The 21579-nt window shown below is 38.2% G+C and overlaps 1 protein-coding gene across 4 annotated transcripts in view; it reads left to right on the top strand.

Annotated features, from left to right (window-relative positions):
• The window catches only part of CDK14 (cyclin dependent kinase 14), a 311217-nt gene that overhangs the window by 161911 nt on the left and 127727 nt on the right, over nucleotides 1-21579 (top strand). For all 4 annotated transcript variants that reach the window (XR_006181895.1, XM_042888949.1, XM_042888948.1 and 1 more), the window contains exons 9-10: nucleotides 7307-7427; nucleotides 16581-16674. Coding sequence is in view for 3 of the 4 variants with exons in the window: in XM_042888949.1 (XP_042744883.1) it covers nucleotides 7307-7427; nucleotides 16581-16674 (215 nt within the window). In the remaining variant the exon portion in view is untranslated. The remainder of the gene's footprint in view (nucleotides 1-7306; nucleotides 7428-16580; nucleotides 16675-21579) is intronic.

Here is a 21579-nt window from a genome sequence, read left to right as displayed (position 1 = left end):
TCACTTCAGAAACAAAATTACCCGAGTGTAAACAACTGAGTTTAGATATTTGCATATAAAACTCGTGGTGAAACTTAGCTTTTGTGTTTCTCTGTGCATGTTGGTGAGTCCCTACACTAGCAACAAAGCATGCTTATTTAACAGTTCTTCAGCTGTCAGATTTAATGAAACATTGCAGTGGAAAGATTTAAGTAGTACTGCTGTTGTGTACTTGAGTCTGGTGTGTGTTCAGTCCCCTCAGCAAACCTTACCTGAACAAAGGGGAAGGCAGTTTGTCTACACGACATTTTTCTGCAAATATAAGTCTTGAATAGCTTGGATAAAGCTTATTTATTTCCTTGCCAGTATGTCCTATTTAGCGTGTCTCATGCAATATGTCAAGTACCTACTGCATTTTATTGAATGATAAATTATCAAGATAGCAGTTGATAAAGGTTGATTCATTTTAACTTGGTCCCGAGATGGAGTAATCCAAAATTGGCTCTTACAGTCGTGCTTTTAGTTGTCCAGATGGGGAACACAGTCAATTGTTAACACACGTAGCATTGCAGTAAGATGTTGATTTCTATGGTCAGTGCTTGATGGGCTATTACATTTCACCAGATTGTACACACAGAGCTTTCTCTTTGTCTCTGCAGAGCAATTTTTCCCTCATGGTCTGAATCACTTTACGTTTTCTTTTCTGAGTTCCTTTGGTTTGTTAGGAAAAAAGTCTGATGATAGGGAAACAAGAACATTACTCCTCACAACTGCATGAAAGTAGTATGTAACCTGTGTTGTCTTCAGCAAGATCTTTATTCATATGTTTTAAAATCCCATGTTGTTGTTTGTTGTTATTTTTTTTTCTAATGTCCTTATGTTCCAAACTCAAACTGTTCAGTGCAATGCTCATTGATTCACAGCTGCTTCCCAGTTTTCTCTTTTCTCAGGGAATATTGAAACATTCTCAAATGTATTACCTCTCATTTTCAACTGAGAAATATTTTCTGTTTGTTTGTCCTTTCTAGAACTTCCTCCCTGTTCTCTGCAGATCCTCCCAATGTAAAACCGTCTGTTCAGGCATTGTTAACTCTTTGCTTCAAACTTAATAACTGTGGAATGAGCAATACTGACTTCTTCACTTGCAGCCTTATTAGCAAAGTAGTGTGTTCGTGCTGGGATGCTGTTAAGAGGAGAGGTAATCATTTTCATGTGGAATGTTTTGTGACAGAAGAAAATAAGGATCATTAAGTAAAAATCCAGAAAGTAGAAAGCAAGATTTGAAACAGTGAACAGTTGAAATATCGTGGGCATGTATCTTATGTTTTTAAATCCAGATCTTTTCATTAATGCAGAAATTATCTTTGATGTGAAATTGCTTGCTGTCCTTGAATTCTGTGAGCTGTCACAGCCGTGTGCATGTTTACAGTGTTGGCAGTGTTAGTGTGGATTTCTTTTCTTTTTCTTTTTATCCTGCCCACACCATTATGTTTCTGCTTCTAGATTGGAGAGGCAGTTTGAACACACTCATGCTGCCCCAGAGGGTCATGGTGATATATATAATTTCACTATGTCAAAAATGGAATGTGTATTCTTTTCCACTTCTGTGCCACCTATTTTTTGATTGGAACAGAATGGTTTGCATGTTCTTTTCTGCTAATGGAGAATGAATGAGTTTGGCAGTCACTGTGTGTGTTCAGCATCAGCAGCTTTTTCAATATGTATCAGAAAGTTTTTAAAGGATTTTAAAGCAGAGAAATAAACAGCTTTGTAGTTAGGATGGTTTTCAGTCAAATTAATCAAAGAGGTCTTTAATATACAGCAAACACCTATGGTCTTGTGGATAGCTTTGGAGGTAGACAAAAGAGTTGATGTTGAGTTGTTAAAACAAGAAAAATGCTTTTCACGCAGGGTAAATTCTTATTTCTTGTTAGCAGAAAAAATATTTCTGCATTTTCCTTTCCTCAAACTTGTGTTTGTCAAATGGATGGTGGAGACCTTTACAAAGACCAGACTAATTATCATCTACATTGTGATTGTCAGAAGGCATACATGAGATAGGATTTGCAGGGAGAAATAATCTTTTATTAGAACAAGTAGTGATAGTGTGGGAAAACCCAGGCTGTCAGACACACATGCCTTTTGTTTGACTTATTGCTGTCTGTGTTGTGAAGGTTGACTCATGCTCTCTGCTTGGGAAGACTAGTCATTGCCCAAGTGCATTTGGGGAATATTAACCGGGGAACCTAATTAGGCTCTCTCTGATAGTGGGTGACTTTTGTAAATGAATATCACTACCGTGAACTGGTGGCTGCATTAGGAGTCAGGCAAAGGATACTATAGGTAATTTATCATAGTTGAAAGAAATTTAACTCAGATAAGATACAGATAAGGGACAGATGATTTCTGTTCAGCAGAGGGACCTTCAGGCTGCAGTACATTTACGTGCCAAGAGCTGAATTCTGGGGTGGAGAGCCGAGTGTCTTGTTGAAACAATGTCAGTTTCCACCCATTTTACTTCTGTTTCATGATCTTCAATAGATTATGTTAATATTTTAATATTGTTACTGAACAATGGTAATAAACCACGTACCTCAAAGTAGTTGAAAAAAAAATTAAAATAAATGAACAGGAATTGAAGAAAGGAAGCATGAAAGAATATGAATCAAGGGTAAACAACAGTGAAAGAGAAAAACCAGTCTTTTTTTTTTTTTTTGGCTGCAGCATGCCTCACTGAAGCCCTTTTTGTTACATTTAAATAAAAATAGTAAACAAATCAATACATTTAAAGTGTAATGGAAAGGAAAACAATGCACGTACTTGGCAAGCCCTCCTTTTTGCATTACTGTCTTTGTCAGCTGTAGGATGAGGCTCACTGTTGAACAAAGGCTTCCTGGCTGTCACATGAATTTGACTAGAAAGTAATTCTGCGACAAAAAAAAATCAAATATTAATATTTGTGCTCACAACCAAAGGTAACTCTATTTGAGTCTGGATATAGCTGCTTCCTCTTTTAAAAGCCATGTAAAATAAAATAAATTAAAAATGGTGATAAATCAGTACAAATAAATTTGTTACATCACTAACTGATGCTAGGTGAAATCAGAGACAGTCTGTGGGTCTGAGAATAAAAGGTAAAGCCAGACGAAGCAGAGAAAATTGTTTACCATGCAGGGAAATATCTTCTTGCTTTAGAGTTGTCCTGGAAAGCTCAGACACTTGGGATTAGATATTCCATTCCGCTCTATTCCATTCCATACGTCAGCATAGTCAGTCAGCCTGTGTTTTAAATAAAGGGCATTACAGGATCACATGAGCTCTTGTTTAATGAATGATATAAAATAAAGTTGTGCTTTGTGGCATAGCACAGGTAGATGTTGCTGGTGGCATGTGATGCATGAGAAAAGTTTGTTCTTCCAGCTAGGATAAATAATAGCCAGTGAAGTAGCTCCCTGGATAACAGGAGTGTCTGTTGTTGCCATAATTATACTCAGCAGGGCCGGTGCCACCTGACTTTAATTGCTGGGCCTTATTCTTGGCTTCCCCCTTCCCAGACAGGCCAGACACGGGCTGCATGGTGACCTTTTGTATTTTGGAGGCTGTTGGATCTAGGAGGGACTTCACCAACTGTCAGTGAGCCATCTATGCCCCTTCACAGGCAAGAAGGGTGCAAGCAGCCCTATGTAAATGCTGTGCCTTCACCTGGTAATGTCACCATTTCCCTTTTGGCTTTTGTTTGTCATAGCCATTAAGATCTGAAGTTTTGATGATCACCCATGAGCTCTGTCTTTTTCAAAGGAGACTGTCACACTTCCTGTGGGGTATCCATGGAAACAGACAGGGAACCCTTAAAGAAAGTGATCGAACATGCTGTGCTAATTAATCCTACCCTTCAGTTTCCTTTCACTTGAAGGATATGGTTAAATAAATTTTGCATGAGTAAGCATATTTGAATGTGCAAAAGGGTATGAAATACATAGATTTTTTTTTGTTTGCTTTTTTCTGCATTTTTTCTTTAACAAACAAACAAAAAAATCCCACCAAAGTAACCCAAGATGGTAACTGTCATCTGTTCACATCTGGAACATCAAAACAAGAAGTGCAGAATCTTGTCAGTGTTTATATGTATATATTTTGGTAGCTCTGCTTTTAAACTGTAAATATATCTGAAAGATGAGGATGTTTTTCATGCTTCAAGTGGGATGGGAGATATTTACATTAATTTTGAGTCTTCAAATGAAAGTGTTCATAATTGCAAATGCTGTATTTGTGCAGAGTGTTCTTCAGAAAAAGCAAACTTTGTTCCCATTCCTAAGAAAAAGAAGCTCCTCTACGGCATTAGCCTAATTTAGGGCCTTTGAATTCTGCACTGGAAAAGCAATTGACTAAAACAGAGGGACTGTGCCAAATGTTCCTGTGCCAAATTTTAGCTTTTGTATGTATTTCCCAGGTTGTTCTGCTAAATTTGGCCATACAGTCTGCAAAGTAGTGTAAGTGGATGAGCAGGAAACCAGTTAGCCACTACATAAAACTTACGGCTGTAAACGTCTTAAACCTGCAGTACTGATGCAATTTGATGTCAATTTGCTCTTACAAATTAATGTTTTGCTTCCTAACTTTCTCGATTCCAGTAATGATCTTCTTATAACTGAGAAACCAGATGTAGCAACCTCAAACGAGGCTTTCATGGAGTTTTGGAAGTGAAAGTAGAACGAAGAATAACATTTAGCTGTCCAGCAGACTGAGATTAGCTGAAAAGAGGCATCCCTTGAAAATGTGATGGATCTCAGTTATCCTGGCCTGGATTAGGGTGGAAGCAATAGGTTATGAAAGCAGGGTGGGCAGCATCCCAACAGAGGGCAGGATTTTGGCTGAACAATGGTGCCAGTCAGGGAAGATGTATTCAGGTTGGCTACAGTACAGTGCAGACCTCCGCCTTAGCTAGAATGGTAGCAGAAACCTGCTGGCAAGCACAAATGTATTATTTGCAGTATGATTTCTGGTATGGCCAGGTGCTTATTCCTCCTTACACTGGAGATTTCTTGAATGTGTGGGTCAAGCACTTTGTACCGGGGGGACCTGCATTCCATTATCACCTCACAAAATTCTAAAGCTTTTGCCAGTTTTCCCAATATCATATTGTATTGCTGGCTTCTTAAAAGTGCCTTTTCCCTGCCTGCCTGGGCTTTCACTCCCATCACAGCTGGGCAGAAGATTAGAGAGGAAAGGATCTGTAACCCAGTTCAGTCTTCCTGAGGCAACAGCAAAGGAGTTCTGGAAGGGAATATCAGGCAGGCAAAGAAGGATGGGGACATTCACCGTCAGCCTTCTCCAATCTTTGCATAATATTTACTTAGTTTAATAACAGTAGGTCAAGATTCACACTTTCAGGGAATACTGTAGGATGGGATGTAGGAGCCCAAAAACTGAGACTTGTGAATGTTTTTCTGTGCTAGGAATGTGAGCTATTCATCAATTAGAGCATTTGCTGGATTCTGATTCTCTAGAAACAAAAATGTTAAAGAGGTAAAATGATAGAACGAGGGGGAATAGTTTTAAACTGAAATAGGGGAGGTTTAGGTTAGATCTTAGGAGGACATTTTTAACTCAGGGGGTGGTGACACACTGGAACAGGTTGCCCAAGGACGCTGTGGATGCCCCATCCCTGGAGGCATTCAAGGCCAGGCTGGATGTGGCTCTGGGCAGCCTGGTCTGCTGGTTGGTGACCCTGCACGTAGGAGGGGGTTGAAACTAGAGTAACATTGTGGTCCTTTTCATCCCAGGCTACTGTATGATTCTGTGATAGGTACTGCAGGTAGCATAAAGCTACCTCTCGTCGTGTGAGGTATGCTGCAGTTGCCAACTTTGAGTTCTTTACGTGAGCCAAGTGTTGATCAAGCTAGTGATCAAGTGGACAAATACAAAGGAGACGGAAGTCTGAAAACTGAAGCGGAAAAAAAAAGTTTGTTCATATTTGATTTTTTTTTTTTTAAAGAAATTTTGGCATACAAGTGAAATTATTCGCCTACTCTGTTCTAATTGCTATAATCAGCTGATAATGCAATCTACTGGCAAGATTTGCCATCATTGCTATGGAGATGTATTCACTGAGATAAACTATTCTTAAATAGCTTCTCCAGTGCATTGAGAATTAAGGTGCAAAGGACTCTCATCTTCATTTTTATGTGATTCTCATGTTGTGTATTTTTTTCTGAGGGCTTGACTGCTTTTTGTTTTATGTGAGGTGCAAGAGATTTTGTTTTTTGTGTGTGAAAGGGAAATCAGTAATTCTTTGTTTAGGAAGACAAAAAGCAGTGGTGCAGTGCCCTGATTTCTGTTATTTCTGCATGTCATGTTCCCAGTGAGGGAGTGGATTGTCTTAGGGCAGTAAGCAGGAGCAAGTTGCTTCGAAAGGGTGCTTGTAGGTGATGGGAACAGTCACCAAAGTCCTGAATTTTTTTTTTCCAGTTTCTTAATGAGAGACACTCTTGTAGGAGAACCATTAGGAAGATATGCATTTTATTGATGTTTATAAAAGCACATGAGAATCTCTCCGAAAATCTTTCCAATTTTACATGAGATAAATTATGATTTATATAGTTCTGTGAGTTATTTTAAATGATTGACAAGCTTGAAAGACAGTTATTGTAAATAGTGTATTTTTAGTAGGTCACAGCTTTCATCACATTGATTTCTGTTTCTGAGATTGCTGCACTGCCAAAGTATATTTTTTGAGAAAGAAGAATTTTGCATGTAACATTTTTTGATGTATTACTGCAATATTAGTATTTATTTGAATGGAAATGTCTGAGTGTTTCTACTGCTTTCAAATATAAATTTGAATAAGCAGGCTGAAGTTTGCAGCATAAGTGGCAGAAGGTTTCCTTAAGCTCTCCTAAAAAACGTCTCATCTGTGTCACTGTATGTCTGGGAATTCCATTTTCATTCTCTTTTCCTAAGCACTTAAATGAAAAGACTTCTGATGCCTAAGGATGAGTAGTTAATGGAAATGAATAACTTTATTTATTTGTCTTTCATTTAGGTATACCACTTTGTAACTTTACATCTCTCCAGGGCCTTTGGTTGTCATTATCAAAGTCAAATTTTATTATTCCTTCAGAATAACCACAGCTCTGTTAAGCCAAGTATTAAATCATAGATGCTTTCTTTCATTAAGCAATTTATTTTGTTACTAGTAGAAAAAATTGTTTGCAACGTGAATTCATGATAATGTGATGTGGCCTCATATATACTTTTAGGATCTTAACTCTACAGCAAACCATTTCTTTGTTCAGTTTTTATTAATTTCTTTGTATTTACCCCACAGGTCTTGCAAGAGCTAAATCAGTTCCCAGCCATACGTATTCTAATGAAGTGGTAACTCTATGGTACAGACCTCCAGATGTCCTTTTGGGATCAACAGAATATTCTACCTGCCTTGATATGTGGTCAGTATAGCATCTTTGCACAAGACTCTACGTAGGTGCTTTAGCTCAGATTTTGTTTGTGTGTGTAAAACAAATATGTGGCACAATTAATGGTATAGTTAAAGCTTAAAGTCATAGTGGTGTAGCTCGTGTGCAGTAATTTCTGTGGTTGACTCAGTTATTTCCATAAATGAATACCCTCCTGCAACCCACGTGGTACCCAGGTGGGTACCTGCTGTTGGCACACCACTAGCAGAGCCAGTAAAGCTTTTCAGAGGACAAGTTGTTGCTTCCTGCTCCTTAGCAAATGACTGATAACTATGATGCAGTACATGGTGGATAGTGCTATCCGAGCAAAACCTGCCAAAATGCATGACTGGTAAAGCATTGCATTTATGACTTAAATGACCAAATTTGCCCTGACCCTCAGTTATTCTGAGATGTAGCAAGGAGAATCCCAGGATTCTATGGATGCAAAAATACAGCGTCTGGTTTTAGTCTGCTCTACTCGTTAGCAGAAAGTGAGCATGTGACACATTGTTGGACAACTTCCTTTCAAACAAGCAGGCTTTGTTTAGAACTACGGATTTGAAAGGACAGTCTGATGCATGCAGGATACAGCACCTAGCTTGCTTTATATCAGTTAATCCCATGTTGAACAATGAAGGTGTGTGTGGTTTTTTGACTGTTAGAAAGCAAGGTAGAGGTTCTTTGTTCATCCTGTTGGTTTTGAGTTCACAAACCTCTGTAATCTGTGCATGCAGTCGTTAGCTAGAACATCAACTTCGTTGACAGAAGCATTGCAGACTGATTCAGGAAGTAGTAATGTGTAAGAAAAATATTTTTTCTTCATCAAGAACATCTTGTGTTGTGGAAAAAGTTAATTTGTTTTGAATTTGTGTTTACTCCTTTAGATCTGCAGAACACATTTACTTTGAAGAAAAACTTACCCTGAACAAGTTTTAAAAAAAATAATGATTTGTTTTGTAGCTTGCTGAATTGTTGAATCGTAGAGTGGGCAGTCTGTGCCAGTTCCCCATCACCTTCTGAGTAAAGAATTTTTCCTAACATCTAATCCAAATTTCTTCTCTTATAGTTCAAAGCCAGTCTGCTCTAGTGATAGTCCTATCACTATCAGACCATGTAAGAAATTGGTTCCCGTTCTGCTTGTAAGCTCCCTGCAAGTACTGGCCAACTGCAATGAGGTCTCCTTGGAGCCTTCTCTTCTTCAAGCTAAACAGGCCCAGCTCTCTCAGTCTGCCTTTGTACAAGAGGTGCTCCAGCCCTCTGGTCATCCTCGTGGCCCTCTTCTGGACTCTTTCCAACACCTCTGCATCCTTCTTGTGCTGGAGGCCCAGCCATGGGCACGGTACTGCAGATGGGGCCTTACAAGGTCAGAGTAGTGAGGGACAATCAACTTCATCGCCCTGCTGCTACTCCTCCTTTGATGCAGACCAGGATTCAGTTGGCCTTCAAATTTCGGCTACCCCTCACAAACTGGCCAACTTCACATGGTAGGAACTTTTTGTGAAGGCTGATCTACTGCTGCATCTGAAGTCAGGTTACAGCAAATTTCTATTGCATGTGACAGAAGATCTTTGGGTTTTACTTGTGTGTTTGCTGGGTTGCCTGCAACAGCTCTTGCTATGTGCTGCTGAGAGGTGTTGGTCCGTGTTTGGGTCACTGCTGTGGATGTGGTATGTCCAGCAGTGAGATCTGCTGGAGCTCAGACAGCCATAGGGCTCCTTTGTGCAAGGCTGCTCAGAGCTGGGTGATAATTACATTAAAACCACTTGGTGATTTCCCAGAGTGAGGGGAAGGCAGAGACATGGAGAAACCTGTCTTCCATCAGCTACAAAAATAATTTGGTAATTTGTTATCAAAAGTGTGTTTGTAGCATTAGCATTTTTATGCAATTACTGGCATTATGTCCTTATGGCAGAAACTGCATGCTCTCTTGTGTCCTTATTGAGAACCCACATTATGACAAAACTAGGCAGCCACTTCAATAAATATTTAAATAACGCTGAGGCACAAAGCACAGCTGTTTCTTCCTCTTAGAAAAAAAAAGACTGGCAAGGGGCCCTTGCTTTACCCGTGATAAATTACATTTCATGGGGGCTCCCAAGGAAGGGCAAGTGGAGCCCTTACTGAGGAGAAGCCCAGCTGCATGAAAAAGGAGTCCAAGCATTAACCACTGGACAGTGGCGGGGAAGCAGGTGGCAGAGGCTGCAGGCTATTTTTACACTTCATTTGCTGGTGTAGGGCATTAGGGGAGTAACTAAAAGCTAATGATCCACATACAGTATTACATTCTCCTGCTTTCTTTTTAAATAGCCACTGGCAATAAAATAATATTAATGAAGACATACATGCATTAGTGGTGTCAGGCTAGCGATGGAAATCAGTGAATGCAGTGGGCTTTGTGATTTACTGCTGACAGCATTTGATACAGTGGCATTGTGTGAATGTGCTACGCTACCTAAGACTGCATCAAAGAGTTGTGATAACCTTTGATATGCTTGCTTTCTTCTTTTTTCTTTCTTTCCTCTTGATGAGGACTTACTGGTAGCTTATGAAAATGGCTTTGCATTGCCTCTGGTGTAACTTTCCTTAATCCTTGAATTTTACAGTCCTTTGAAAGTCAGTGCAAGGAAAATAAGCTTCAATACATAAAGGGTTTATGAATTACTAAAAACCATATATAAGTAATACAGAAACATAGGGAAAAGTCCCCAAATGAACCTCTTCTATTTGTTCTTTACAGAAAGAATATAGTCTTAGTAAATGAAGTAACTTAAACGGCTTATTAAGCCATTTTTGGTTCTGGTAATGCATGCGCTGCTACATCTGGGTTTCTCAGATCAGGAAGTCACTAGGGATGTTTTATTTTCAAGTGCAGCTGGCTAAAAACTGTTTTTGCTAACAGCTGGCAAATTTTGCATATCCTGTTTTGCTTATTAAAAACAAACCTTAGTAACAATTCAGGTAACCTCATGTTGACTTTTTAAATTCACTTTTAGTAATGAAGGTCAACTGTGCTTAGAGCTGTGAAAGAAATTGCTCATAACTAGGCAAGTCAAATGTTATGAAATTGCTTATTAAATCACTGTTATTTAGCATTGCAACATCTGGGTTGATGAACGTGATGTCAATTCAGATCATAATCTGGGGTCAGCTATTCACATGAAGATTTTCTATTATACTGATAGACAAATAAATGGTAATTTTAAGGAGTATGGCACTTTCCACATATTGCCTGCTCTGAGGTAGACTTGAGTATTTGATGCAATTCCACGTGTCCTTTTATGAATATTTGACAAGTAAAGACCTATGATAGTAATTAAGATATTTATTATTGGACGCAGGTGCATGAAATTATATTTTTACGTAGGAGACATTACAAATGCATCCTTATCCCATATTTGCTGTAAACACTTTGCAGTGAAAAAAATCTGAGAGTAGGAGTCCCAGTACATACTGAAGAAATGCTGCTTGGGGTCCAAGAGAGAAAACAGTGCAGGGTAGGTTAATTCTTCTGCCCTCAGTGTTAGTTATGATTGGAACTTTCACGAGAAAGAAATGCTAATCTTCAGTATTAGGATATTAAGGCAAGGATATTGCAGTGACTGTCAAGGTATTGTTAATTAAACTTGTTACTGTCAGTGAGCTCCTCAAAAGTTTTAACAGCTGAGTTAACTTTTGATTGGAAAATTGTCATGGCGTCTAATTTATAGGAATACTGACTGTGAGGAAAACATCTTTGTCTCTGGTTATTGGAAGGGCATTTCAGTTCCTATCTAAAGAACAACTTTTATCCATCTGAAACAAGAGATTTACTATCCTTTTTACACTGATAAAAATACTGTGTGTGTGTGTGTGTGTGTGTGTGTCAGGACAGCAAAGTATGGATTCACGGGAGGGAAAGAAAACTGAGAAGACATCTTCAACAGGATCTTGGGGCAAAATGTTGTTTAATTATGAGGGTGATTTCTTTTTTTTTCTTGCATTTTCCTTTTTTTCAGAACAAATAAGCCTAATTGTAAGATTCTTACAAAAAGTCATCATGCACAAGTTGATCTTTCATGGATATCATATTTCTTAGTATAGAATCTGAAAGTTGCTGCTGATTATTGAATCACAAACACTTTGTGGAGCTTTTATATCTAGGTAGCGCAGTGATGCAGGCAAGAACTAGAATGCTATTCTTTCTTAACTACAGTTGGTTCAATAAATAATTTGAAATCTCATACTTTAAAATGATTTACATTTCATTCATCGTATCTTATTTCTATAGCAATTTTAATGTTCTTTATCAGTATGGGAGGGAAATTTTTCTTCACTCATGATTTCTCCTGTAAGAATTGCAATCGATTTACCTTGTGCCCCTATCCTTTGATTGGTCTATATTTCCCATGGTATCTTCATTTCATGTATCAAAGACTTGCAGTCAGGAAAGATGAATTCCAACTAAGTTCATCATCCATAATATTCACAGGAGGCAATGGACACAAACTGAAATACAGGAGGTTTGATCTGAACCCCAGGAGCACTTCTGTGCTGTGCAGGTGCCAGAGCAGGTGCCCAGGGGCTGAGGGATCTCCACCTGGGAGATCTCCAAGAGCTTCTAGGGTGTGAGCTGGGCACCTGCTCTGGAGCAGGGGCTGGGCTGATGCGCCCAGATTTACCTTTCATCTCAGCCATCCTGTGATTATGTTATTCCATTCATTTCTGACTCTGTACCGTTGTAGAACAATATCAGCATTTGATCAATTAAAGAGACACAAGTCCCTTGCTCCTTTCTCCTACAGCTTGTTGTCATAGTTCTGTTCATAAGCAGGATCATACAAATAGCCTGGCTAGTCTCTGAATAAATCTGGCACGAGAAAGGCTCCCGTGCCATTCCAACATTTGTATTAGAAGTGAATTTTATGGAAGATAAACTATTGCCTCTTTATGAAGAATCCATAAAAACAAGCAGGTTTGTTGCTGCTTTGATTACCATGATATATTTAACAGTGTGTATAAACTGTGTGTATTTTGGTAAGCTTTGTATGAAAACTGTGGGAATATTAACTCTGAGTTTCAGAAATCTTATCAGGAGGATTACTGGAAGTAGTTACTTGGCTTTCACAAGATGCCTTCCAACTCTGAAGCCAAATTCTTCACACTGAACATAGGCTTCATGGCCACCTAAAAATCTTGTGTGAAGAGCCAGCATATATCTTTGCTATGAAGATCATGCTGAATGTCATCACCTTCAGGGAGTCTGTTAGAAAGCATTGCAGATCTGTCCAAGGCAAAAAGTTCAACAGTTTTTAACATACACAGTACATGTTCCTCGAGTACTCACTCAGGCTTTATATAACCTCCATTTAAGTATAAAGTAACACAAAATTTGGAAATGACTCCTTATTCCAAAATCTGTTTGTATTCTCTTTTGCAAATCCATCAGGAAAAAATAATAGCTGAAAGAAACAGCCTAAAATCTTTTATACACAGTATTCTCCAGAGCTTTTATATTAGTTTCTTGTAGTATCCAAATACAGATAGGCTGTAGATTGTTCTTGTTGCAGTAAGAACCTTTGCTACACAGAGAGAGGAATGCAAATTCCTAAACCAAAAATATAAAACCAAACTCCAAGTAAGCAAGCTACTTTTAAGACAATAAGTTCTCGAGTTACAGATTTTGTGCAGAGGAAAAACAGAACAGTCCACATCATAAACAGTTTCCTGGGGCATCCCACTTCATTTTTACAGGCTCATTTGCTGTGTCATTTCAAATGCAACAGTAACTCATTTAGCCATGCTATTAACTCTTAGCCCATGTGAGGATGTGTGGTGGCAGCCAAAGTCCCAGCAAATTAAGCAGGACAATAGAAGAGCAATATTAGATGGTATGGCCACGTATGGTCTCATCAATACATCAATAGGTTTAGTCATGCTTTTTGTCATCAGAGGGTAAGCCACACATTTCAACATTAAATGGCCGTCACTTTACTTTGTAAGGTTATCCTATGCTGTTCTATGGGAAGATCTCTAAGAAAAGCATCTCAGAGTTAGCAGCCTTTGGCTTACTTATTCAAAGTTAGAAGACCTACCAAGAGAGTAGAAAAATTTGATTTGAATGTACTAAAATACATTTTTGTCACAAAAATGATTTCTGAAATGCTGCCTGGAAATGACATCTGTGCTGTGTGCCCAGATGATACATAAATAACACGCCCTTGGAGATTCATGCACAGTACAACCAAGTTAATTGGTCATATTTCACATATCAAGATGTAATCTTTGCATCACAGAAACTAAAGATGGGAGTGATCTGTGAGATAATCTTATCCACCCCACTGTTAATGCAAATCTGGTCCCTGAAGGATATTCATAAGTGTTGCAGCTTGCCTGGTTTCACATGACTGTAACCGTGGAGTTCCCATCCTCTGGGAGGCCTGGGTACAGCATAATCGTTAAGAGTATTTCTCTAACACATCCTGAAGTTTTCATTTCCTAAATGCTTTTTCCCATTTCTGATTATCTTTGATCTACCTATGGTTCTGTGAACCATTAAAATCCTAGCCAATTCTTCACTGTCCTTCATTTTACATAATGTTAAATACGGAGTCATCATGTTCTCCCTGTCCTTTGTGGTTTTTTTTTTTAGCCAAGAATGACATAGTTATTTTATTTCTTTCCTTAAGACCTGGCCTGTAAATCACTGTGACTTTGCTCAAAAGTCTCTCTAACCTATTTAGTGGTTTGTGAGCTTTCCAAAACCAAGTCTAAATGTAAAGGCTTTGTACAGACTTTTACGTCCGTTCATGTTCCAGGTGTGTATTTAAGGTTTGTGATTCAGAGTTCCTGCCATACAGTTAGTTTCTACTTGCTGTGTGCTTAATACAAAATTCACTAAGTACACTAAGGCATCTAAAATACCATTCCATCCATTTAAAGTCTTTATGTGAAGTTTTGCCTATCTGAGTATTTCATTTCAGTTCAATGTCATACTTTTTTTCCCCCTCCTCTCTCTCTCCCTCTTTAGTATTCATGTAATCTTTCCTTTCTGTGGGCTTGTTCTTCAGAGTGCTGGGTGAGTGCCATAAGCTTTGAAACCAAGCATAATTTTCAAGTGGGCCAAAGTGAACAGCAGTCCTCCAGCCCAAGGCTGGAAGCTTTTTCATGTTTCTCTCCTCAGTGATTTTAATAGCCTTTTCATTTTTGTATTAGTTGTTCATCTAACTCCATTTCAACATATGACTAAATGGAGTACTAGGTTACACAACAGCCCGAGTCACTTAATAGGATTCTTCTTTCCAAGCAGGAAATTTTTCTTCAATGGTATTTGCAGGTTTTTTTTCTAGATTTTTGGCTCATTCTTGCAGCAGTTCTGCTAGAAGTTGAAAACTTTGAAAATTTTTCAAACATGTTTTTTCATATTAACAAATATGAACAATCTGGAAAAATCTGTGTTTCTTTTATATCAGAGCTAGCTGTAGTTTCTCTGCAGATAGCAATACATCACTTGAGTGTTAAAATGATAAACTAGTTTGATGAAATGCCCTCTTTCATCAATGTAAATGTGCTTTAATCCCCTTTTCTATAGTTTAAATTCTATTGTTTTTTTTTCTTCTCTTGAAAAAACGGCTTCCAGCAGAAATCTTGAATTTTTCTTTGCTTGAGATCCTGATACTGTTTGTAAGTGTTTGACTAAGATATATTGTGCCTATCTGTGCCTAATGAAGCACAAACCAGAGTGAATGATGAGTGGCAGTTTAATCAATTCTGTTCATTCAGTAACCAGCAGCAGCATATGGAACATAAATTTCAGCCTCTCTCTTTTATAAACACCTGAATTATTCCAGCCCTGCCTTTAATATTTTCATCCACTTTTTCAATGACTAGGGAGAAACTTTGTTTACTGTATCTCTGCTTTGGGATGTAGAAATGGGAAATGCATGTTTAATTTTCTCTGCAAGAAATTTAACTATCAACTCTCATCATCTTGAAACATAGAATTATTTCATTCTGTTCTGTAGTAGTCAGAGCCTTCAGAAATGAGTATAACATGGTTTAGCTGCTGATAATCCCAGCTGTAATAGTTTACCCCTGAGAAAAGTTAAATTAGAGATTACTACTGGAATTTTCAGACTAAAAGGGCACAACTCACAGTATAAGGGGAAGGTGGAAATGTAGTTGGCTTTGAGAGTTATTACTTCATTCTGATAAATATTTTGGGTTATTGAATTTACATTTGCACTAAGTTTTTTTTCTGTGGTTGCTACACAGATGTGGGTTATATGTCATACATGGGATTTTGCATGTGCAAGACATATTCTCTCTTACTATTATTTTTTTGATGGAACAAGTGTTGAACTCCTTTCATCCAGAAAAGGAGCAAATGCAAATTTCTAATTTCTTTTGCTTCTCAGACACAATAATTACACTGGTTATCCAAAGTTCATCATTTACATCCTGCAGAAACTTTCCTCAGGTCTTCAGAATCCATTCTTTTGGCTGTATATTTCTTCCCCAGTTTCCTAGCACTTCTGTCAGTGGCTTAAATGCATGAGATGAGGGGACTAGCACAAAATACTTTTATGCTAGCATGGGGCAAGGAGCTGTAGCAAGGCAGCTGTCGTGATGGGGAGAGGAGAGAGGCTATGGCTGCAAGCCTATCCCAGGGGTCACCTGCATTTGGGCAGTAGCATAATTCATTGTGAGCAACCATGATTCATTTTGATTCATTTTTCCAGATTTGCCTCCACTCTGAGCCATTCCAATGTACCTCTGTGCCATGTTCCTGTCTTGTTCAGCTTCTCCCAGAGATGCTCTTTCAGTGCCACTCCCATATCCCCAGAGTCTGTATGGGAGCATGTTCCTTGGAAAGCACTCATAGAGACAGAAAGCTGCTGCTGTGCCTTTACTGGTGTCAACAACTAGCATTCATTTTCCTCTTATCTCTACTCTTAGCTTTCAAACACCCAAAAAACAAAGTATTTGCGTACATTGTTTTTCCACTAAGTACAAATGCTTGTCCTTCAGCTTGGCACTGATCTGAAATATAATGCAAATAAAATACATTATTTGAATATTGGTGATAGAGACAAATCATTGTTAATAGCGCTTTAATCTAAAATAAAACTTCTAATAATGCATGCTTTTCTTTTTTTCCCTCTGTAGGGGAGTGGGATGTATCTTTGTAGAAATGATTCAAGGGGTCGCTGCTTTTCCAGGAATGAAAGACATTCAAGATCAACTTGAAAGGATATTTCTGGTGAGTTCTTTTTTGCTGATGTAACATACCCAAAATGATGGCTGGCAAATGTTCATGTATGCCTTTGTGTCAGGAACGAAGTTGCTGATTGAGCCAAGGATCAGAAGTCTAGTCTACAAGCCAGGTATAATTTACTGTGTATATTCTTGAGGATTTTTCAGTATATTCAGATTTCGTACAGTAGTATTTTTTTCAACAAATGTTTTTCAAATAATCCAAAGAAAGATTCTTTCATAGCTGCAGAAAAATAGTTTTCCAGTTGTAAGCCAATGGAAATCGAACTGGTTTGTTATGCTCACTTTGCAAGTGATCAAAAACTACAGCTATGCTTGGCTTGCTGTTATGCTAATGTTGTAATGTCAGTGGGAAGGATTCTTCTGTGAGATAAACGTACAAAGGAAAGAGCAAGATAGAAAACTGAACAGAAAATGGGAATTAGGAAATTGTGATTATAGTCAATTGCAATGGGAGCTCTTGGCTACTACTTCTGCAGTCTCTTTGGGAGCATGTGCGTGCTCCCTGGGAAGCTCTCACACAGACAACACTGCTCCCTGAATGCACTGGACCCTTCATAATGCGTGTGGGTAGATTGGCCGGGGGGAAAGTATTGTAAGAACATCATCTTCCCTCAACCTGTCAATCTGCTTTGATTCTGACCACAGATTTTGGAGGAAAACATAAGTACAGCTTAATCTGTCATAAGCCAGATTTATTTTACACACATGATTTATTTGGAATTCTTTTATGGCATATGAAGAGGAGGAAAAAAAGGTTTCATACTGTGTTTGTAAAACTTACGGTCTTAATTTCACTCAGACTGGCCTGTATTACCCATCTTTTTTGGGGGAACATCAATGAATTTATCACCTGCTCTTAGGAGTGACTAAAAAAAAAAAAAAAAAAAAAAAAAAAAACCAACCAATAAAACAAGACCTTATTTGACTGTGATATAGAAATCTCTCATTTCATGTAAACTATTTTGTTACTTTGCCCACTTGGCTAATCCTCTGCTAAGGAAAAATAGCTATGCTGCAATGTACCCAACCAGAAGCAGTTCTTGATGAATTTCTATGTTGTGTTCAATTGCTTTGTTAGTTTGCCAGCATGTTTGTTTTAAGCTAGCAACTACTGGGCCAGTTTTAGAGTTTCCTTATGCTTCTCATTTATTGAGATGGAATTTCTTCCTGTTGTTCAACACAAAACTTCAAAAGTAAAAATTCTTCTCTTGTGCTTCATCTCTTATATTATGGTAAAATTTTAGTGAGCAAGTCTGTGTTGGATGTTAAGTAGACTTGTAAAAGTAGAAATTAGTGCCCAATTTCACGTTCTTTTTTGCATTAGGTATGTCATAAAATTCTACGTTTATGTCTTTTATAAACCTGCTGTTTGTTCCCATGTTCCCTCTTCTTCCTTATTCCCTACAACTGTTTTTGTGTCAAAATGCCAAAACAAATACATCCCACAATGAGTTTTGTGTCTTCCCAATTTTTTTATTCTGTTTTCAAAATGCAGCTGAAATACTGAGGACAGTGTTGAAACAGCAAGAGATAACTTACTGATGTTGTTTCTAGAACTTGATATTTTACAAACCTGAGAAGAAAAAGTGAGAAAGGATAGATTTATAATCTGTTGAAAATCAGAGTTAATCTTTGTAATGGAAGCACTTAGTTACCCTTAGCTAAATAGTTTCAGTGATGCCTTCCTAGTTTCCTCTAAGCATCATTAAGAATTTATCTATTTAAAAGTTATAAAACAATGGGTTATTCTTGTTTGCTTTCGTATTGGAAGAGAAGGATTCAGTTCATCCATTCTCCAGTGAATCATGTACGGTATGGAAGTTAGCTACTCTGAAGTACAAAATTAATCCGGTTGTTACACAAGATAACTGATACAATTAACTTTTTCATGGTGAAGACTCACAGCCATAAAGAACCAGATCAACCACTACAAGATTTCTCCCACAAGTCTTCCTGTAGTTCACTTTTTTGGCATCCGTCAGTAATGTGTTTCTCATGGCAAAGGCCCACCTTCTTGCTGATGCTTTTGTTCTTTAGCCCTCTCCTATGCCGCTTGCACCAAAAGCTGCTTTAATCTGTGTGCTATCTCTTGCCAGACATAGCCGAACTTTCATGTAAGAGTCTGTGCTGCAGATCAGAACTTTCAGGAAATCTGTTACATTGTACTAAAAACTAAGAAAACTAGGAAAACTAAACATAATTTAATGCAAGTAACAGTTTAAAATTCTTACTGGCTGTTTATTTCTCTATCATATAGTTCTCCATTATTATATAAATTAAAATAGAATATGTTGAATGTATGCTGCTTCAGTGGTTATGAAGTGCAAGGTGAAGAGATTTGGTAAATGCTTCTAAGTAACTCCACCATAACCATTCTTTACATACATAAGTAGCAAGGGTAGATCCAATACAGCACAGCACAGTGTTTCTTCCTGGTTATGACTGATATTTATGTTTAATAATGGCTTAATTGATTGTGTATGATAGATTAGGAAATGCGATTGATCTTTCAGTTATCTTAAAGAAAGCACCTGTTTAAATGTGTATTTTTTTTTACTTCTATTGCTTTAGACGCTTGTGGATTTTTATAAACAGGAATATGAACTGATTTTGTGTTTATGTTGCAATAGCTGTTCTTGATAAACATTCTCAGGTTCCATTACTGTAGTAGACCTCAATAAAATAACAGGGGTTTATAAACCAGAATCTTTTCTCTGAAATGGAGCAGCAGTAGAGGTGCTGACCCTATGAATGAGCAGGCTGCACACTGTTATTGCCACAGTTTGGATCTAATAATATGATTGCTTTTTCCCACATATATTTAAAAGCGTGAATAGTTAAAAAGAAAAAAGCACTCACCAAGTAAAAGGGAAATAACACCTATGAATAAGTTGCTGTCTCAAAAAGGCTTAATAGCAAAAAAAATTGTCTTAATGAGGAGTGATTTGGCTTAATCAGTGTACTGTTACATCTTTGCCCATACTCTTTCCCGCTTATTGGGGACTTGGATTACTTCCTGGATAGAACTGTATTATATACAATTGGAGAGAAATCTATAATTGCAGTCTGTAACAGCTAACAATTCTTGTGCCTTGAACTATCACAGCAGTGATGTGCCATTATTATTCCTCAGATGTATCCTAGCATAGCTGAGAAATCCAGAAAACTATTTCACCATTTTTTGAGATCAGTAGCCCACGTTTTTGTTACAGGATGCTAAATCTGCTAGAGTAATGATCTGATAGGATAATCTCAGCACTACTCTCTAGTTTTGTGATATGTGCGTGAGACTGATGGAGGTTGGATCATGTGAAGAGTGAAGAGTACCATTCTGCCCTGGTAAAAGGGAAAATGTGGTGCAGTCTGTTGGAGCTGAATGAAACTACACAGAACTGGGAAATATTTGGATTCAGATACAAAGTAGCTGCATTCTTTATCAACAGATCCTTCCTTTTGATCATTTATTGGCATGCATTTCTGTAGACGAAGACTTAAAGGTTTTCTATATGAAGGAGAACTTGCCATTCATAAATACAGCTTTAATTTTATCTGGAAGTAAAAGCTGCAGCAAATGTTTGCATGTGAGCTTTGTCCCCAGAGGAGCTGACAGCTAAGTAGCACTTCTGAGTGCTAGAGCTGCTCCCTGTGGGAGGCTGTGGTGTGCTGTGCAGGCCTCACCCTGGGCCATGCTGGAAGCACCAGCTTGGGTACACCCTGGCTTTGATGTAAGGATATGCTTTTATATGCTTTTATATTCAGTGTTCTTCACAGATTCAAACCAGATCAGATTGAATTCCTAGTGCTAGCTTTATTTTTCTTCTAGAGAGATTTTTTAAGTGGGAATGTATTTCTGCCTCTTCCAATTTTCGTGAGGTTTTGGTAAACTACTGCAGATCAAAGTGAATTTCCCTCTCGGGCTCTGAAGCCTTCCTGATAAGGGAATAATCTTTGTGTTGGCTGAACTTCTGTCTTGGTGCCAGCTACACTAAAAATTACACTGCACTGTGAGAGTAATGCACAAACAGTTCTTCTAATACTTTGCAGATCTCTGTGCAGGATAATGGCTCTTAAAGGATGTTTCTTCTGTAAATGAACCTTCAGTCTGCAGACAGGATGGTTGTGTGGGTGCCCTGTGTGGGCTCTCCTGCTGTAGTTGACACGACACAGTGGGGAGCTTGGAGCCTGGAGCTCCTCTCCTTCCATACACACATATTGCAAAAAGCAGGGCCTGCTCTTAGTCCTGGGAGCTGTAGCTCTGTTGGGTGCCATCATGCACTGTATTAAACGTAATTTAAAGAGAACAGTGTGCTTCTGTTGAGCCCAACAGTCTGGTATTCCAAAGAGTGATTGTGAAACCACTTTCGTCATAGAGCTGCACAGCAAAGATTTGCAGGGGTTTGCAATTTCCAGTAACTATATATTTTCAAATGGAATTTTTGTTTTAAAGTGGAAACATATGTATTACTTCTGGTATTGAAGATTTAAAATGTTAGCAATATATTCTTTAGTATATATTTATAACCACGTGCCTAATGCGTCGTGTAAAGCAGGATCATAGGTTGTTTCCTCTGAGATTCAGATGTAATAGGTGTTTGTGAGGCTGCAAAGCTTTTCCCTCTAGTTGTGAACCCGAAGGGCTGCTTCCTGTCAGGTACATCCTCTAAAGACAGAAATGATATATTTTAACAACCTCACTTTCATTTAAGCTTATGAAGAGCTCATAGGAACCCTGCTGTGTGCTACATTGTGTTAATAATGTCTTTGGGGAAACTAGCCATGCCCAAGGGAGGAATATTTTCAACTATTGGGATTTTTTTGAAGTTTATCTCAGTAATGAGATGTTTAGTTACCTTTTTACCTTTATTGGTCTTCTGTTCCTGTTTCCTTA

This window comes from Lagopus leucura, unplaced genomic scaffold (assembly GCF_019238085.1).
Source record: "Lagopus leucura isolate 7727_CA_CO unplaced genomic scaffold, USGS_WTPT01 Super-Scaffold_100157, whole genome shotgun sequence".
Lineage (NCBI taxonomy): Eukaryota > Metazoa > Chordata > Aves > Galliformes > Phasianidae > Lagopus > Lagopus leucura.
Note: the sequence above shows the minus strand (reverse complement) of the source record. Positions and strands in the feature narration are given on the sequence as shown.